Here is a 20,819-nt window from a genome sequence, read left to right on the forward strand (position 1 = left end):
GGTATCACCGTGAAACTGAATAAATGTATTTATATTATTACTTGTACACAACTAATTGATGGATTACCAGTTTTGTTCAATTATTGTTTGAGCGAGTGACAGGGTAACAAAATTATCACAAAATCTCGACATTATTTGTTATACATAAAATTTTTGGTGCTAATTTTAGCAAGGATCATGGAAGTTGACGCGCGTGAATTGCTTTCGCGGGCCACATAAAACGATGTGGCGGGCTGGATCTGGCCCCCGGGCCTTGACTTTGACACCTGTAATTTAAAGGGAATCTAAAAAAAAAACAAGAAGAAGAAGAAACATTTTGTGTGTGCCTATAGTCTTTCTGGAGGCACAACCACAAATGTTTTTGTCATCATTTTGGATGTCTGCCACTTGGAAATACCCTGCGTGGCCTCCGCTGTTCTTTCAAGCTTTATAAGGTCGCAACTCAGTACTTTGCTTTGTGTGACCATTAATGCAATCTTCCTTCTCACTTTGCATCGTTATCTTCTAATACAGATCGTCAGTGTGTGACTGTAGCCACGCATTCCACGTCTTCGTTGCCACTTTAAATACAGTCCGGTCCAATACGAAGAACGAATGTGCGCTTCGTTGTCGTGTGTGTGTGAGAGGCGGTGCAAGTTCATTCGTGCTTGTGTCAGTCGACGGGGAGCGCGCGTTAGTGGAAGGGGCGGCGCACACTCTCCAAGCCGGCAGTTGGAGAGAAAAGAACGAGCGGGATCATGGTGGCAGCCCGCCGTTTCTCCTCTGCGCATTTTCGCTCTCCGTGGTTCTGAGACGGCAATCGGACGGGGGGGAACTAAAAAAAAAGTAACGGGACATGCTCAAACTGTGAGTCGAGCAGCCACAATGAAGTCCATCATCAATGCCTTAAAAAAGGAAGGTAGGACGTTTTATCACTTTTTTTTACTATCATTTTTTACTATCGAGAAGTTATGTGATTAAAGTTTATAATGGTAGCCGACGTGATAACACTATGTGTTAAAAGTGTCTCTCAAGGTGCTCGTCTTTTTTGAATATTTCTCTTGGAATGTAGGTAGGTCGCTGCCTATTTAGGTAACAGTACAAGAGAAATCCGCTAATTGACTCTTTTTTTTCTCGGACGAGTAAGAGAGACATTGGATCAGTTTTTGGGTCACCTAAAGCCATAGAAAATTGAACTCCGAAGAGGGGGAAAAAACACGTTCACACCCGGCGTACCGTAATTATGTTCTGTTACCCTCAACCAAACGGAATCCAAAGAGCCCACCCATCTGTCAGAGTGTGAATGGAAAAAGCGTTTTGTTGCTTTCACCTGCTGCATATCGGTGAGGAAAAACGGTGTTAAGAATGTGGATCGTGTTCAACACTAAAGTGACAGGTTTTAAATTACAGCTCAATATTATACAATACAATACATCCGAGCCGCGTTCGGTTTTCTTTAAAGCATTAACAACCACGGTAGGATAACTTTATTAATCACGTTGGGGCAGTAGTTTTCTCATATAGTTTATGTTTCAGTAGAAGGTAGAATAAATTTGTATTTGATTTGAAGAATTTAAATTTGATTTGAAGACTTTAAATTGCCTATATGGTGAGAATGTGTGGCTATATGCGCCCTGCAATCGACAAGTGACCATTCCAGGGTGTGCCTCACTTCCCGCAGTCAGGTAGACTCCAGCTCACCAGTGTTGGCTCTCTGTCCAAAGGTTTACAGTTTGAAAAGCCCAATGGCCAAAAAAGGACCCAGAAAAGGATAAATGAAGCTGAATGGATACATGGATGCATGCCTTTCAAGCTGTCGTACCATTACAATAATCTTGAATGTAAAAAAAAATGCAGAAACTTGTAAAAGTTATACTATTGTAGGCCATTCAATAAGATAGATGTTTTAATTTCAAATAGCTAGCTCTTTCTGACAGTATATCTAAAGGCCAAAAAACACAATGTCACAATTTGGTAAATGTCATGTTTTGTTTTGTTTTTTCAAAAACCAAAACTATTGTTCAATCCAAATGTGTCTGTGTTATTTTTTGCAAATTATTGACCAATCTAAAGTTATGAAATGTATTACCTGTTTTGATGACACAAATGAATGGTTGAACAAACCTGGCATTGTTGGGGTCTCCTGAAAAGTGACTATTTTGGAGGTAAAATGCAAATCGACCAGTGTTAAAAATATTGTAACGGGGCCCTTGCACCTCTCAGTAATAAAATGCCTGTGTCATCTCGAATGTAACACTGATACAGTGTTAAAATGGAGTGTCATCTGAATTTGACCCTGAATGGTGTCTATTTGAACCTGCAACTGCTCCCTGGCATAATGATTGAAATTGACTGGTGAGAAGTGAGACAATATTCTTCAGCATCATTTTCCCTCTTGCATGCAAGACACAATCAAACTTCCCAAATGTAGGCAAAACTCTCACATGTTCATATTTGATGAATTGACAAATTTCATCTCATAACTGTGTGTGCGCTTGAGTTTTCAATTTCACAACATTTCAAACAGATTGGCCGAGAATTGCATTTTTTGTGACGTCACATGAGGTACACGGCAATTCAGGTTCATTAGCACGGAATGTAACCTGCTTTGATTGAAGCAGGTGTAGGCAGCAAGAGTGATGAGCTGCAGTTCAGGGTTTTTTTAATTTTATTTTTTTTATTTTAGTTTTTTTTACTAGTGAGTAGCGCAGTTGACCCCATTCAGTCTAATGAGAGTGAATTGTCAGCTATTTGACAAATAATATTTAACATGTAAATAAGATGATCTGAAAAGCCAAGCTCTCTTGAATAAATTTAATTGTATTGAAGTGCTCGTTGGAAAAGTTAATGTCCGTATTATCTATGTCCATGCAATTGTCACACTCTTCCCCTGGAAGACAAGGCCTCACCATCTTCATTGCACGCCGGGGTCAAGTCTCTGTTGTTGTCGGATTTTCTCATATCCAGCATGTTAGTTTTTGTGCTATTGGCTCCTGAAAGTTTGGGTCAGGTTCTCAATTGACCTTTAAGGAATTGAAATTTTGTGGGTCTACACACGTTCCTGATTTGATGAATGAATGAAATGTGGTTATTTTTACTCATTGCACACTGACTGTACTTGCCTTTAATTGACGTGGCGTTTTATTGCTTTGGTAACTTACGGTACTCTGACAGCTCTATTAGTAAGCATTGCCTTTTGCACTTTTCACAGATAATGCTTATGAAATGCTTTACAGGACAGGTGCAAAATGCAAAGTAGTAGGAGTTGAAAACTTAACACAACAAATGCCGAAATCAGTAAAAAATGGACAGCAGGACAACAAAAGTTGATAAAACTCCCACAGACTGTAGGATACAAAGACAGTAAACATATAACTATATATCACTGCCAAGAAGTATGACTTGAAATCTAAGTCATGTACGATAGAAAAGATGGCTTCTACATATAGTGGTACCTCTACTTATGAAATTAATTTGTTCTGGAAGAAATTTCTTAACGAGAAAACTTTGAAAGTGGAGTGCGTTTTCCATGTAAATGCCCAAATCCGTTCCAACCCCCCCCCCCCCAAAAAAATTAATGCTTTCTAAAGCATAAAAATGCCTCAAAATATGGAACAAATACATCTTACAATTGGATTATTGCACAGTAAATGAGAGTTGTGCAGAATGTTAAAAAACAAAGAATGGAGTAAACCATAAAAATGATGGTCATTTAACTTGTGACTGCGTCCCCATCGTTTTTTTGCCCTCTTTAGTTCATAGTCTCTCTCAGAAGTAGTTTCTGCCTGGCGTTTTGTCAAGAACTGATCCAAATTGAAATAAAAGTTGAGCAAAATAAGTGGGGGTTTTTTTCTTTCTTACTATTGTTAGTCCCTCTGCTCACATACAAGCACCAGAGCAGCAAGATGGTTCAATAGAAAGGTACCTCTCCTGCTCCGAGTCCCACTTTTAATACTTTGGGCTGTCATGGGACTTGACCGACCTCCATTCTTCAGGCCAGATTCTTGTAGACTGAACTACGACCTATATATGTACAGTGTGTGTGTGTGTGTGAGAATGAGGTTGCACATAACAGCAGTGCACAATGGCTGGTGACCCTGAGAGAGGAGCACAGCAACCTCCCTGAACAGAACCCAGTTACCATAACAGTGGCAGACATACAGGAAAGAGTCTCAGATATGAAGAACTGGACAGCACCAGGCCCGGACATGGTCCACACCTACTGGCTAAAGAAACTCACAGCACTCCATGAGCGCCTAGCAGCACAAATGAACCAGCTGCTGAGGGATGGGACTCACCCAGGATGGCTAACCGAAGGGCGAACGATCCTGATCATGAAGGATCCCTCAAAGGGTGCAGTCCCATCCAACTATCGGCCAATAACCTGTCTCTCCACAACATGGAAGCTCATGTCAGGCATCATTGCGGCTAAGATAAGTGGACACATGGATCAATACATGAGCGAAGCACAGAAGGGCATTGGTAGAGATACCAGAGGAGCCAAACATCAGCTCCTGGTTGACAGAACAGTCGCACAAGACTGCAGGTCCCGACGTACCAACCTGTGCACAGCCTGGATTGATTACAAGAAAGCCTATGACTCGATGCCACATACATGGATCACTGAATGCTTGGAGTTGTATGAGGTGAACAGGACCCTAAGAGCCTTCGTTGCGAACTCGATGAGGATGTGGAAAACCACACTTGAAGCCACTTACCCAAGTGTCCATCAAATGTGGCATATACCAAGGTGATGCACTCTCCCCACTGCTGTTCTGCATAGGACTGAACCCCCTAAGCCAAGTAATCACCAAGACAGGCTCCGGATACCGCCTCAGAAATGGAGCTACGATCAGTCACCTCCTCTACATGGATGACATAAAGCTGTATGCTACGAGCGAAAGGGACATAGACTCCCTGATCCACACAACCAGGATCTACAGCAGCGACATCGGGATGTCATTCGGGCTTGAGAAATGTAGTCTGATGGTGACTAAGAGAGGAAAGGTAGTCCGCACTGAAGGGGTCTCACTCCCTGAAGGAACAATAGCAGACATTGAGGACAGCTACAAGTACCTCGGTGAAGTGGCTGATCTCAAGAAGTCCTATCAGTGGCTAGAGAGGGCTGGCCTGAAGGACAGCACAGAGGCACTCATCCTGGCTGCTCAGGAGCAGGCCCTGAGCACCAGAGCCATTGAGGCCCAGATATACCGCACCAGACAAGACCCAAGGTGTAGGTTGTGCAAAGAGGCACCTGAGACGATCCAACACATAACTGCAGGGTGTAAGATGCTGGCAGGGAAAGCCTACATGGAACGCCATAACCAGGTGGCTGGCATAGTCTACCGAAACATCTGTGCGGAGTATGGACTGGAAACCCCAAGGTCAAAATGGGAAACACCTCCGAAGGTGGTGGAGAATGACAGAGCAAAGATCCTGTGGGATTTCCAGATCCAGACTGACAAGATGGTAATGGCGAACCAACCAGATATCGTGATCATAGATAAAGGGCAGAGGAAAGCCGTTGTAGTGGATGTAGCGGTCCCAAGTGATGGAAACATCAGAAAGAAGGAACACGAGAAACTCGAGAAATACCAAGGGCTCAGAGAGGAGCTGAAGAGAGCCTGGAAGGTAAAGGTGACAGTCGTGCCTGTGGTGGTCGGAGCACTCGGGGCAGTGACCCCCAAACTAGATGAGTGGTTGCAACAGACCGGGAAAAACATCGGACATCTCAGTCCAGAAATGTGCAGTGCTGGGAACAGCAAGGATACTGCGCAGAACCCTCAAGCTTTCTGGCCTCTGGTAGAGGACCCGTGTGTGTGTTTGTTCTATTTAACCTTGAACACGTGTCTCCATGTAGTAAAAATAATTACAGCTCATTGAACTTTGAATTGTGTTTTGTTATTTTATTTAATGAAAAAGAAAAATAACTATGTACTCAAGTCTGATCTCTCTCTATCAATCAATATGTTTGTATTCTCAGAATCAGAATCAGAATCAGAATCATCTTTATTGGCCAAGTATGTAGAACACACAAGGAATTTGTCTCCGGTATAACACGTTGCATTAGTATCATCGTAAACAACAAATCATTGAGCCATTTTAGAGTAACCAGTAGCAGTATTTGTAGTACAAGAAGAGTGACTACGTCAGTGACTGTTTAAGGAGTTAATGGCTAGAGGGAAGAAGCTGTTTAAGTGTCTACTGGATTTGGTGCGCATGGATCTGTCGCGTCTGCCTGAGGGGAGTAGCTGGAAAAGGTGGTGGGCAGGGTGCGGGGGATCCAGGAGGATTTTCCGTGCCCTTGTCTTGATTCTTGCAGTGTGCAAGTCCTCAAGAGTGGGTAGGGCGGTGCCAACGATTTTTTCCGCTGTCCTAACTGTCCGTTGAAGTCGGATTTTGTCCTTTTTTGTGGCGGCCCCAAACCAAACCGTGATGGAAGAACACAGGATTGATTCGATGACTGCCGTGTAGAACTGTTGTAGCACCTCCTGTGGCAGGCCATGCTTCCTCAGCAGCCTCAGGAAGTACATCCTCTGCCGGGCCCTTTTCAGGATGGAGATGGTGTTGACTTCCCACTTCATGTCCTGGGAGACTGTGATTCCCATGAACTTGAAGGTCTCGACGGTTGACACAGGGCAGTTGGATAGTGTGAGGGGCAACTGTGGAGAAGAATGTTTCCTGAAGTCCACGATCATCTCTACAGTCTTGAGCGTGTTCAGCCCGAGGTTGTGTCGGCTGCACCATAGCTCCAGCTGCTCCACTTGTTGGCGGTACGCAGACTCGTCGCCGTCTTTGATGAGACCGATGACCGTGGTGTCGTCTGCGAACTTTATGAGTTTGACAGCTGGATCTGTTGAGGTGCAATCGTTTGTGTAGAGAGAGAAGAGCAGTGGAGAGAGGACACATCCCTGTGGGGCTCCAGTGCTGGTGGTGCATATTGATGATGTTAATAATAATAATAATACATTTTATTTATAAGCGCCTTTCAAGACACCCAAGGACACTTTACAATAACAAAAAACACAAAACAATACGGGTTGAGCAGCGGCAGCCAAAACGCGCCAGCGTTCACTCAACCCGGAAGTCAGAAAAAAAATAAAAAATGTTGTTGCTCCCAGTCTCACCTGTTGTGTCCGTCCCGTCAGGAAGCTGAGGATCCACTGGCAGATCGTAGGGGACACACCGAGGTGGAGAAGTTTGGGGGTGAGGAGTTCCGGGATGATGGTGTTGAACGCAGAGCTGAAATCCACAAACAGAATCCTTGCGTAGGTCCCTGTGCTGTCGAGGTGCTCGAGGATGTAGTGCAGACCTATGTTGACTGCGTCTTCCACAGACCTGTTTGCCCGGTAGGCAAACTGGAGAGGGTCCAGCAGGGGTCTGGTGACGTTCTTTAGGTGGTTCAGCACAAGGCGTTCAAAGGACTTCATGACCACAGACGTCAGGGCGACAGGCCTATAGTCGTTCAGTTACGATGTTGCAGATTTCTTGGGAACTGGGATGATGGTAGACTGTTTGAAGCAGGATGGGACCTCACACAGCTCCAGAGATCTGTTGAAGATTTGTGTGAAGACCGGAGCCAGCTGGTCAGCGCAGACTTTCAGGCAGGAGGGGGACACTTTGTCGGGCCCTGCAGCTTTCTTGATCTTCTGCTGCTTGAAGAGCCGTCTCACATCCTGTTCGTGGATCTGTAGTGGAGAAAAAGAGGGTGGGGGGGTAGGTAGAGTGGTTTCTGGTAGAGGTGGGTGTGTGTGGGAAATGGGGGTGACCTTTTCAAATCGGCAGAAAAACATGTTTAGTTCATTAGCAAGACCCTTATTGTTCACTGTTTGGGGGGGTGGCATTCTATAGTTAGTGATTGCTTTCAGGCCATTCCATACAGATGCAGAGTCGTTAGCAGAGAACTGGTTTTTCAGCCTCTCTGCATAGCTTCTCTTAGCGATGTTAATTTCCTTTGTCAATTGGTTTCGGGCGTGTTTGTACAGTGCCCGATCTCCACTTCTAAATGCGGCCTCTTTCTCTTTCCTGAGTTGCCTGAGTTTGGGAGTAAACCATGGCTTGTTATTGTTGAAGGAGCGGAAGGACTTCGTTGGTACACACATGTCCTCACAGAAACTGATGTATGATGTTACAGTGTCTGTGTATTCATCCAGTGTGCCCGTTGAAGTTTCAAAGACGCCCCAATCAGTACAGTCTAAGCATTCTTGTAGAGCTAGCTTTGCTTCATCTGTCCATTTTTTCACAGTCTTAACAACCGGTTTAGCACATTTGAGTTTCTGTCTGTATGTAGGTATCAAGTGGATTAAATTGTGGTCAGAAAGACCCAATGCTGCACGGGCGACCGATCGGTATGAATTTTTGATTGTTGTATAGCAGTGGTCTAGAATTTTGCCTTCTCTGGTGAAACAGTCGATGTGCTGCTTATATCTGGGAAGTTCACGGTTAAGATGTGCTCTATTAAAATCGCCCAAAATTATCAGGGGTGACTCTGGGTATTTTAGTTCGAGTTTGTTTACTTGTTCGGCTAGCGTTTGTATCGCCGTGTTAGCGTTAGCTTGTGGCGCAATGTAAACACCGACTAGTAAAAAGGAGGTGAACTCACGTGGCGAGTAGAATGGCTTGCAGTTTAAAGACAGCGACTCCAGGTCCGGGCTGCAGTGTGCCTCGAGCTTTGTGACATCAGTGCACCATTCTTTGTTGATATAGAAGCAAATCCCGCCACCTTTCGATTTCCCTGATAGCTCCGTGTCGCGGTCGGCTCGGAGAAGGCGGAAGCCGGGTAGATGTAGCGCGGAATCCGGGTGGCGGTCACTGAGCCAGGTTTCAGTGAAGCAGAGCGCAGCAGAACGTGCAAAGGTTTTGTTGGTCTTTGTGAGGAGAAGAAGTTCATCCATCTTGTTTGGCAGAGATCGTAGATTAGCAAGATGGATCGATGGGAGCGGGGTTCGAAATCCGCGCTGCCGGAGCTTGACGAGCACGCCGGCTCTCTTCCCCCTCCTCCGGCGGCGTTTCCATGCTCCGTACAGCGCAGCCGCTCCGCTCGCGATTAGCTCCGAAAAACCTTGTGGGTTTCCGTGTGCTGGTGAAAAAAGACCGAGCGTAGACTCCCCAATGCGCAGCAACTTTTCCCTCGTGTAAGTAAGCCGCTCAGGGTCGCCAAAAACTAACGAAAATGACAAAAACAGGGATAATACTAGGGAGCGTGTGACCGAGGCTGCCATACCTGTCGGCGCCCGATGATGACTTCTCATACATTATCTATCTGTCTATCTATCTCTATCTCTCTGTCTCTCTAAAACTACACACAGTGTGTAAGCAGGTTGCTCGCAATGTTAAATATCAGCGCTGCGTGCAATATATCAGGGGTAGGGAACTCCGGTTCCTCAAGAGCCATATCCTGCCTCACTTAGATCTCTCTCTCGCTCTCTCTCCCTCTACTTCAACACACCTGATTCAAATGATCAGCTCATCAGCAAGCTCTATCGAAGCCTGCAACGATCATGATCAATCAAGGTGAATACCCGCTAATAAGACCAAGGAGGGACAAGGGGTATGTTTCGGAGGGACAATGTGGGGCACATCTCGGCGTGGTAGCGATGCGGCATCTCCATGCCACGGACAGACTCACTGACAGCGGTTTACCCATTTTTAGCACATACCTATTTATATATTAACAACGCCCTATTCCCCTGAACATCTGCTGATGTATGATCATGAATAGGCCAATAAGGAACATAACTTCAATTAAATTGAATAGCTTCTAATATATGGGGTTTCACTACGCCAGTGTTTCCCAACCTTTATTGAGCCAGGTACATATTTCACATCGGAAAAAATATTTGTCATGGCACACCACTGAGCAAAAGCTCTCACAAAAAAAGGCTACACTCAACTCAACTCAGCTGTATTAATAAAGCACTTTAAAACAACCCCCGCTGTATACAAAGTGCTGTATATTGAGCGAATATCATTTATAATATCCATCCATCCATCCATTTTCCGAACCGCTTGATCCTCACTAGGGTCGCGGGGGGTGCTGGAGCCTATCCCAGCCGTCTTCGGGCAGTAGGCGGGGGACACCCCGAATCGGTTGCCAGCCAATCGCAGGGCACACAGAGACGAACAACCATCCACGCCCACACTCACACCTAGGGACAATTTAGAGCGTCCAATCAACCTGCCATGCATGTTTTTGGAATGTGGGAGGAAACCGGAGCACCCGGGGAAAACCCACGCAGGCCCGGGGAGAACATGCAAACTCCACACAGGGAGGCCGGAGCTGGAATCGAACCCGGTACCTCTGCACTGTGAAGCCGACGTGCTAACCACTGGACTACCGGGCCGCCTCATTTATAATAATATAATATAAAACAATCAACATTAAAACAAATTAATAACAAAGACAGTAGAAAGCACAAAAACAGTAAAACTAAAAATCAAGTCTTATGCTGAGTCAAAAGCCAAAGAGTAAAAATTTGTTTTGAGCCGAGTTTTAAAGATGGGCAGCGAGGGGCCTTCCCGGACGTTCAGTGGGATGTCATTCCAAAGAGAGAGACCAGCAACGGAAAAGGCTCGATCCCCTCTGAGCCTCCGCTTAGTTCTTGGTACCTCGAATAATGCGTAGGGGCGGAGGAGCTCACTGAGGTAAGGAGGGGCGAGGTCATTTAAAGATTTGAAAACAAATAATAGGAACTTAAAAAGAACTCTACAACAGGTTAATGATGTACCTTCTGCCATCTAGTGGAAGAGCATTTGATTGTTCTTCCTTTTCCTATAGATCAGGCATGTCCAGCTCCGGGCCTGGAGGGCCACTGTCCTGCCTGTTTTCCAGCTCGCCGGGCTGCAACACACCTGATTCAGATGATCAGCTCATCAGCCAGCTCTGAAGCAGCATTAGAACGATCTTGATTATTTGAATCAGGTGCGTTGCTCCTGGGAGAGCTGGAAAACAGGCAGGACAGCGGCCCTTGAGGACCGACTTTGGACACCCCTGCTATTGATGGTTGGCATAGATAAATGAACAGGAAGATTTTTTTTAATGATAAAAGAACACATTTTTCATCTGCATAATTGATTTTGGATCATTCCCCACAGCACACCTGTTCTCTTTAGGCACAATAATGTGCCACGGCACACTGGTCGAGAATCCCTGCACAACTCCACAGAGCTGTGTCTCCGTGAGCCTGTGTCATTTGACGTCGCATCCCCCTCCATGTCTGATTGAAAAGAACATTTTGCAAAAAATACCCTCTCAGTATCCCCCTCAGCCCTTGCTCCCCACAAGTTCTGACTTTCCCAATCTTTCCTGGACACACATCTTCTCTTTTCGGCTGACCAACATTAGTTTCTTTCTCCACTTTCGACTTCATCGAAAGCCTGCGCTCATTCATGTGCCAGCGTGTCTGACTTGTCGATCTTTTGCTGCACGCGCGTTCAGCCTCATGACAACCAAAAAGCGGTTGACGGCAACCTGTCACCCCAGTCAGCTGTTCAACTGAGGGGTGGTGCGGCGACAGAGCTTTCAACTACTATTAATTTGGCTGCCTCGGGCTCAGGACGATATAGTGACCAAGTTTGTTATTAGAGCAAGCACAGATTTTACACGGGATGCGGCCTGAATTTGCGGGACGCGATGGAATGAGCTTCAAACCCTGGACGAGCGCGCGGGACAGTTGGTCACCCTTAAATCAGATGTGTTGGAGTAGCGAGTGATCGAAAACAGGCAAGATACGGCTCTCAAAGAACCGGAGTACACTACCCCTGGAGTTTATGATTTTTTTAACTGGCCAGTTTAGTTATGTTATAATATCGTAAACAAATAATAGCATATTATTTGCTTCTATCCATCCATCCATTTTCTGCTCCGCTTATTCTCACAAGGTTCGCGGGACGTGCTGGAGCCTATCCCAGCCGTCTTCGGGCAGTAGGTGGGGGACACCCTGAACTGGTTGCCAGCCACTTGCAGGGCACACACAGACGAACCATTTGCACTCACACCTAGGGACAATTTAGAATGTTCCATTAACCTGCCACGCATGTTTTTGGAAAGTGGGAGGAAACCGGAGTACCCGCAGAAAACCCACACAGGCACGGGGAGAACATGCAAACTTCACACAGGGAGGCCGGAGCCAGACTCGAACCTTGCCCTTCTGCACTGTGAGGCCGACGTGCTGATATTATTTGCTTTTGAAATTTAAAATAATATCATAATAATAGAATACCAATCATTAAGTTCCGATGTGTTCCATGTTTGCATTTTTGTATATTCTAACAATTCAGGCTTTTACCTGAACCTAAATGAGCGAGATCACTAAGTGGACCCAGGTTGCTTATCCAAGGGAGAACTAAAAGCAGCTCCACACGGGAAGCTGTGCGACTCACACGGATAGAGTGGCGGCACTACAATGTGCTAGCTCATTAGATATTAGCACCTCTTTCCTTCATCAACACGTCTGTAGTGTACGGAGAGATAAAGGCCTTCGATTCTGCTCTGGGAATGTGATAATGACTCAGTGAATCCCCCTTTTAGGTTCTCTCCGCTCCAAAAAAAAAAAAAAAAGCGAAGAGCATGAACTTCACCGCAGCAAATCGCAGACAACGCTTGCTGGCTGCGATTGTACTAATCAGCTCGTTATCATGCGCTTCTTATCGAAATGGCTTCAGGCCGTCTGCTGTGGTTGTTGCAAGGAGCGCCGGTGATGGCTCGTCATTTCACAGTGTAACGAAGGGAAGTGTCCGTGGGGAAATCATGGCCCCCCTCCATTACTGGTTCAGTTTGAAATTGTAGCACATGCGTCACCGGCCGGTGGAATACAACTCACAGTCATTCTGATAAATGCCGATGAAGGTTGGAGAGAAAGCAGAATGCGGCGTATCGCCAAGGAACATGCTCGGTTCAATATGGGTCACTCTATGTTGCTGGGGAGATGACATTCATGTCCGATATTGGTTTTAGATGAAACATTTGATTGCGGGGGTATCGATTGAGAAATCTCACCACAATGTGTGGAAAAGGACAAGAAGGCAATTAGGACGGTCGATAGATGGCTAGACGTCGGCTGTCACTCATTTTCCAAGACACCAAAACCGATCACAAATACGAAGGATCATTTGAAACCAATGACAACAATAACGGAGCCTTTAATATCTACCGAATATCTCACTACGGGTTCTTTGAGTATTTTTGTTATGTTGTCTGACTTGTATGAATTTAGTTCGGTCTGTCCATCCATTTTTCAAGTCTTTGAAGGAGAATTTTGACAGATTTAGCACGGCGCTTTAAAATTGCTTCATTGCTCCATGAAACTCCACATTTGTTTTGCCAAATAGACGATGCGTCATGATGTTTTCGTCTGTTTGTTTTCGGGTTTTAAAAATGTTTCCGCAAGCTGAAAAGTTCTCTCCCCTGCTTCTCATCTGTGCTATGCTGGCAAAACTTTGCATGCTGCTTTAGCACCTGCCTTTTAGATGCGGAATTTAAAGATGTAGAATAAGCGGTCGCAATTAATCTGCTCACAAAATGAGCTGATTGGCAGCTTTGCACGAGTGGCAGACGCAATGCTGGGTACGTCTAATTCGTAGGTCATCTTCCGAATCTGTTTGTGTGAACGATCATGTTTGCATGTATTTTTGCACGCGCAAACCCGTAAGGAACCAGAACTTACAGTAGGTGATCTGCAATTGTCATCAAAGTCTGCAATTAAATTACAATCAAGGGCGTCCAAGATTGAGTTGTTGGCGAGAGGCGGGCGGAACAAGATAGTTGGTTGTCAAGAATTTCTTCACCATTCTTGACAGTTTTTGGTGTTATCAGTGATGGGGGGCAATTAGAAAGGGGAGGTTTTGTCTTTTGTTTGGAGGGAACACATTATGGCTGTCAGAGGGGGAAGTAAGTTGGAAACTCATTGGTTGAGATCACCTGAAATATTTTTGTTTTTTGTTTTGTTGGAGAAAAAGAAAGCATCGAGCTTTGTTGGACACTAGTTTTGTGGACTGTATTTCTAAAATGTCCATAAATGAGAGCAACTTGAAATTATTGCGTAACATTCTTTTTTGTCCTTAAAACAGAGCTTTTGGAAAAATGAGGTCAGTGTGAAGACTTTCCAGAAGTCTTGTGCGTAGACAGTAAAAACATGTTATATAAAACAAAAATATATATTTAATGTATTTAAAAGTGTGAACTTTACACGCAATGCTGATTAAAAAAAAATTATTCATTTATACTGGTTTTTGGTTTTCAAAATGCGCATCTGCTAATATTGCTTTTTCAGGCCTCGTGCTCTTTGTCTCCTTCACCTACAATTGATCGGGACTGTCAAATGACGCCTTCCCTCCGTTACTCCCCTGCAGTGCCTTTCCGTGAGGCTCCAGCATACTCCAAACGACGCCAGGGTCCATCGTCTGGCACCAACAGTGGAAACAGCCAGTCCGTCACATCCTTATCGGCTCCACGTGTCCTGCTGCGTTCCAACAGTGACAACAACCTAACGGTCAGTCAGTACCAGCAGCACGGTTCACCCAGCCACTGGGGACCCCATCTTCAGCAACACCCAAACAGGGCCCCCCAGCAGGGTCATTCGCAGCCTGGCTCCTCAGCTTTACATCGCAGCCTGTCACCTCAGCTGCTTCAGCAGATGCCCAGCGGCAGCCCCAATGGCAATGTGGTGGTTCGGACCATGGGAAGGGGGTCAAGGAGCCGGTCGCCTTCACTCAGCCGGCTGGGGGAGGAAGCTCGACGGGCTGTCCCCTCACACCGCCAACCCAGGTGGGTGACTTCAACTCAGCAATCTCATCTTTTAGATTTATCGCTTGTTATGAGACTTTTCAAATATCTTTTCACAAGTCTAATTTATGTTGACCGTGCAGGTATTGACACATTGATCTGGCACGTTTGTTGATATGTATGAATGATTGTGGTCTGCTTAGATCCATGCACGTAGAACTGCATTGTATCCCACTCAGAGGTGTTTCTGGGATCAGAACCAGAAAGCTTACAGTTCAGTTTTTAAAAGTAGTTTTAAAGAGGGAGCTTGCTGTTTTTTGCGTCACTTCACAAATCCACCTGCCTGCCACCCCAGGTCTGACCAAAGCCATGTACTGACATGTAGAAGCCCAAGTTCTCAAACATGGCCAGTCATCATGTCATGCAATTGTGAACGTGTGTTGTTGTGATAAATTGTCACAAAGAACTATCCAGCTTCAACAAATAATATTACTGAGCTAGCATTAGCACTGTAAACATGGCTGATGTTGGCTTGTTTACAGTGCTAATGCTAGCTCAGTAATATTATTTGTTATGCTCTCACTTGAAATGTATCTGTTTCAGAGTTAATTTTTTACAAAGTACAAATAATAGTATTTTTTAAAAAGTGATGTGTCGAGCAGAAATGTTGCTAATTCTGCGTCGTTTCATTTCTTCCTCTCAGCTGCGTGAAGTCCCTTCACGCTGCTTCTGTTTGCTACTCTTGCCAAGTTGTTAGCAAACGGGGGGTGGGGAATTTTTCATTTTCCTGAGGTGGATTCCAAAATAGTCATAAACCTGTTAAAGCGCAAGCTAACAGTTTAGCATGAGGCGGCACATGTGTGCCAATGATCGGACTACGCGAGAGTGCACGGAAAATGATTGACATCTTATTGGCCATGCCTTCTGTCTCTGATAGGTTGATCTTCCTCGGGTGCGAAGGTTTCTTTACAAACTCTAAAGTAAATGTACAACAACTCCAGTTCCAGAGAGTCAACAGATCAGCTATTGCAAAAGTTTGGGCAGAAGTAGTAGCAGAGAAATGAAAGAACAAAATAGATCATTCAATGAATTAAAAGTAAACAATTATTTCTTGGATCTAAGAATACTAATCTTCATGAACACTGATGGACATTTCATATCTAGTTTTTTTTTTTTTTTTTTTTTTTTAGACAATGTTTAATATATAACATATTAAATGGTCATAAGATAATATATAGCTATTTCAGCCATGGTCAAACGTATAAATTCACTGAAGCAATATCAGAATGTGTTGCTGGTCTTGAGGTAACACTTTTTTTTGTAATTTGGGTGAACTAATGTTGAAAGTAATACATTTAATAAATGAGAGGTGAGAAGAGAACTCCAACTGTGTCCTCATAGCACATCAGAGCTCGCCGACATGCAGCATGACCTTTTGTACGAAACAATAAAGAGGGCATGTGATGCGCATACGCGTTTGTGTGGGTCGCCACTTCCACCTGATTTGTTTGTGTCCGTCCACAATCTGTGGCATGAGCGAGAGAATGTGATCAGCGGAGGATTAACGTGTGACGGGTGTTTATCTTGGAGCGATGTAACTGTCAATCCCGATTAAGACACATGCTCACTGCCCTCTTCCTCTGCCTCCTCCTTCCCCTCCTCCTCCTCCTTGGCAGATGGACTCATTTGGAAGCACTGTGCAGAACTGACACTACCCACTCTCTGTACAAAGTCATAGAAGGGAGGGAGAGACATTGTATATTACAGAGACGGTGTGAAAGTACAGCAGTAATATTAAGGAATGGACTAGTAGGCTTTCGATGATGGCTGAATAAAAGAAAAGAATGAAGAGTTTACCGTCATGGTGAAGGGGAATGAAAGAAGGGCCAGAGAAATGGAGGTGGACGGTTGTCTCACAAGACATTACTCTCAAGTGTATGGCGCGCTTCGCCAAAATCGTCGGGGGTGTCAACGAAGTAATGTGGCTGTTGACAGAGGCTTCAAGTCTCAACTAACAGCTATTCAAAACCAGTCAGGTTTTACTTCACCTCTGCATTTTTCTTTTTTGACTTGTGCGATATTCACACCTTCTGCTGAAATTTGTTCAGTCAAGACACCTCGGCTTTAATGGGAAAGGACAAGTTTGTAGACGGAGGCGGCTGAAATTTGTTTCCGTCACAGGCCTCATACATAGAGAAAATCTTTCAGTCTTCCAGCAAGGAGCCTTAGTTTTGCTTTTACATCCTGTATGTTCAGAAGCCAGCTTGAGTGGTGAGATCATCGAGTGTAGCCCAGATGCTTCCCCTACACTTCCCTGGTGAGGTCTTTCAGACATGTCCAACCAGTAGTAAGCCTCTGGAAGTACCGAGGATATGCTTCGTCTGACGGCTAGCCTTGGGACACCTCAGGTTTTACTCTTATGGAACAGGAGCAGTATAGCACTGAGGACAGGGTGATCTGAACATCGCGACTTTGGCTGCTGCCACCCAGATATGCTGAATGGCTGGATCATAGCGGAATATTGGGCACATGACGTTTCCTGGTAGATGAATTGTGTATAAATCATCTGCCTGTTTTAACTGCACATGAACAATGTTGTCAGCTGGTTGGGGGACAAGCTACTGTTTTCAGACAATTCCCACACAGTTTGGAAAGGTAATACAATGTTCAGAGTTTTGAAACATCGGAAACGACCTAAATGAAACGGTGACATCAGTTTTCCTTGTCGTTGCTGTCAAAGGAAAAACATCCACCTCCAACTCGGTTGCTTTCCTTTTCATCCAAGTATTAAGAAAAGTAACTTCTGTTGTTTTTCAAGTAAATTGAAAAGACTTGTATGTGACCGTTCCGTGCTTGTCCACCCAGCTGTCTTTGAACGCCTTCCGCTTTTCTTATATTCACCCTTCGTCCCATCGTACCCGCACCTCCTCATCATCAATCATACACCCACACTCTCTGTGGCATCCCCGTGCTCCCAGTTGGTGTTTGCTAGTTGCAGGGCACGCATACACACACACACACACACACACACACACACACGCGTGAGCCCACGCTTCACGCAAACATGCGGCATACACTCATACGGGCACACACGTGCACTGTTGCAGCTGTCAGTCACCCCTGCAGTGTCATGGCAACAGCTTCCTGATGAGATGTGAGAAAGAATATGGGATGAATGTTAGGACAAACTCGGGATCGACATTGTTCCATTTAACAGTAAAGTCACAGTAGTAGTGTTACACTTACAGTTGAATAATGCATAGTTCATTGAAGGAATTAATCACAACAGAGAAAAGAAATGACTATTATCTTTCGAGGTCGAAAGAAGTACATAGTCAAGAATACAAAAAATAAATTGGTCTTAAAATAGTACGCAAGACACAGACCCTTCCCAACGTGCTGGTCATAGGATGCGGTGTTTGATTGATGGAATCTAATCAATGGCCAAATAGGTTTGAAGTGTGTGCGTGTGTGTGTGTGTGTGTGTGTGTGTGTGTGTGTGTGTGTGTGTGTGTGTGTGTGTGTGTATTGGCATTGGCATTGCCCCTGCTGATGTCCTTATGTTGACCCCAAGACTGCATCCACCCCCAGGTGGCCATGCTTGCTGTGTGGCTAAACGATTTATCATCCATCCATCCATTTATTTTCTATCCCCTTATCCTCACGAGGGTCGTGGGCATGCTGGGACCTATCCCAGATGGGGTATACCCTGAACCAGTCGCCAGCCAACCGCAGGGCACACAGAGACGAACAACCATTCGCGCTCACATTCACACCTAATTTCGAGTGCTCTATTAACCACGTGTGTTTTTGTAGCATGTGTGAGGAAACCAGAGTACCCGGAGAAAAGCCACACAGACACGGGGCAAACATGCAAACCCCACACAGGAAGGCCTAAGCCGTAATCGAACCCTGCACCGCTGCACTGTGAGGCCGACGTGCAAACCAGTCGCCCACAGTGCCACTTTTGAGTTGTCATTATAATAGCGATATCTAGAAATGAACATTCGAGAGCTTACTATCTCAAAATCACAGACATAGGTTTTCCCACTTGCACGTACTCCTCATTTATACATTTGCCTTTGAATGTAACGCTGAGGCCAGCCAAACACAAACGTCATTTCACGTTTGCTGTCAGCCAATAACAAATACACTCCTAACTCGGATGTCACTCCTGCCGAGTGACATCCGCACAGGGAATTTGGACCGAAGTTAAGAGGCCTGCAGACCCCAATTTGATGGATTTTGTGGCAGAAAATAAATCATCCACCACTATTTGGGGCTACTTTGGATTGATCCAAGAGCGAGTTGTTGTGCCTCTCGTGTTCAGAAAATAGCAACAAAGCACGTCAGCACAATTATATGTTACATTACATAAAATTGTAATAAAATTACATTATGTTACATTTTTCCTGCTTGGCTCTCGACGAAGACGGACGCTTTTTGCTCAGCTCCTGCCCTCAACCCCCACCCTCTCCTTGCTCGCCACTGAGTCTTTGTGCTGTCTTTGTCTAACGTTTCCTAGCCTCCTACCGTATTTTCATCCGAAGAACTAACCATGGAATTAGTTGGCTGGTCTCTCGATGCAATCGACAAAATTTTTCGACGAAAAGAGCAGGCAGTGGGGAGCCTGCTTGCCCCTCGGGGACATTTGCTGCCGGATACGCCCTTGATCCATGGAGAAAGTGGAGAATGGTGTGCCTGTGTCTGAGATTTTCTCGGACAAAGTTAAAGAAATGACTCGGCACACAGGAAAATTGTCTTCAATATCGGCGGGAGCGGATCTCTACGAGCGAACGACGGGTAGTTGCTCCGCAATCACACCCTCCTCCCTCTCCGCCGGTTCGAACTTTTATTGCAAAATACAAGAAAGACACTGCCCCCGAGATTTGCACCCCGCGCCCCCCGGTCCGGCCCCCCGGCAATGATCTGATTTACCCGAATACACAAGTCACAGACTTTGCTGATGACTAATGTCCACCTGGGCGCGACAGCTGTTCCCAAACTGTCTTTTGGTATTCAACGACTCTTTGTTCCCAATTTGTTTATTCCCACTCTGTGATTGAATTTAGCCTTCGCCCCCCCTTGCTTTGACGTGATTACTCAAGAAAAAGCCCTCCGCCCAAACGGCCGACACTTCTGCGCTGAGCATGTCTAGACATGCCCAAATTAACCGAAACTTTAAACATGATATAATTTTGTTCGTATATTTCTCTATCAGCCTGTCAATACTCTCCGTTGAGGATGTGGAAGACATCTACATTATCGGCCTTCTGATAGCAGGTATGCTGCTATTTGGTGTTAGCAGCTTCTTGTTCTATCGCAAAATCCAACCGACGGGAGCGGCTTTATTGGAAGTGAAGAAGCTGCCGGTCATTCTGGATGGTTTGGCGCGAATGTCCAACACTCAGACTCAAGCGGTGACTGAGCTCAACCGCAATATAGATGCGGTTTTGGAGCGACTCCGTACGATCGACAACAACATGGAGAAGTTGGAATCCGCGCTGCGGAAAGAGATTGCGGATTTGGCTGATCGGCGCCAGTGAAAAGATACAGGCCACGGACTCAAGGCTGTCTGAAATTGTAGGCGGCCGTCCCTCCAAAACAAACAACGCTATCTGGACCCTTTCCCCTGGATGGAAGTATGCATGGAAGCTAGTGCCCCCCGCCATCACCCCCCTCCTTCTCGGCCATGGACTGATAAGCCGGGACTGTCTTCATGAGCCGACCTCGACGAAGCAGCTATGACCTGTACACGCATACACATACACAACTGGACAACCACACGCGCATACACATCCTTGTTATCACCGTCTTCATCGCTCCGATTCTTTTCCCCCGTGACGTGGTACGATCTGCAGAGCGCTCGTGTCCGTGCAGCTGGCCAGAGTTGCCGCGTCGCGGTCACCCCCCCACCCTCCCCATCCCCCCTTTCCCATTCATCCTCCCCCTTATTACATGTTATGTCTTGTGACTTGTTGTAACTGTCATATGCTTATTTATGTGCTAGGGTCTTTTTTTTCCTGGACTTAAATTATCCTCACAAGAGTATAGTTCGAGCATGTTTTTTTTCCCCTCTCCCTACCCAGTGTTTTCCTTTCTGAATTCTGACTGTAAT

The 20,819-nt window shown here is 45.4% G+C and overlaps 1 protein-coding gene across 4 annotated transcripts in view; it reads left to right on the forward strand.

Annotated features, from left to right (window-relative positions):
* The window catches only part of LOC147207175 (SH3 and multiple ankyrin repeat domains protein 2-like), a 172,139-nt gene that overhangs the window by 71,274 nt on the left and 80,046 nt on the right, over positions 1-20,819 (forward strand). For 2 of the 4 annotated variants that reach the window (XM_086106235.1, XM_086106236.1), the window contains exons 1-2: positions 400-898; positions 14,329-14,743. In XM_086106235.1, coding sequence (XP_085962361.1) covers positions 595-898; positions 14,329-14,743 — 719 coding nt within the window. In that variant the 5' untranslated portion in view covers positions 400-594. Of the gene's footprint in view, positions 1-399; positions 899-14,328; positions 14,744-20,819 lie in introns of those variants that run through there. The other 2 variants (XM_086106237.1, XM_086106238.1) reach the window with 1 other exon arrangement.

This window comes from Hippocampus guttulatus, chromosome 3 (genome assembly GCF_054856545.1).
Source record: "Hippocampus guttulatus isolate MCC_2025c chromosome 3, RoL_Hgut_1.0, whole genome shotgun sequence".
NCBI lineage: Eukaryota > Metazoa > Chordata > Actinopteri > Syngnathiformes > Syngnathidae > Hippocampus > Hippocampus guttulatus.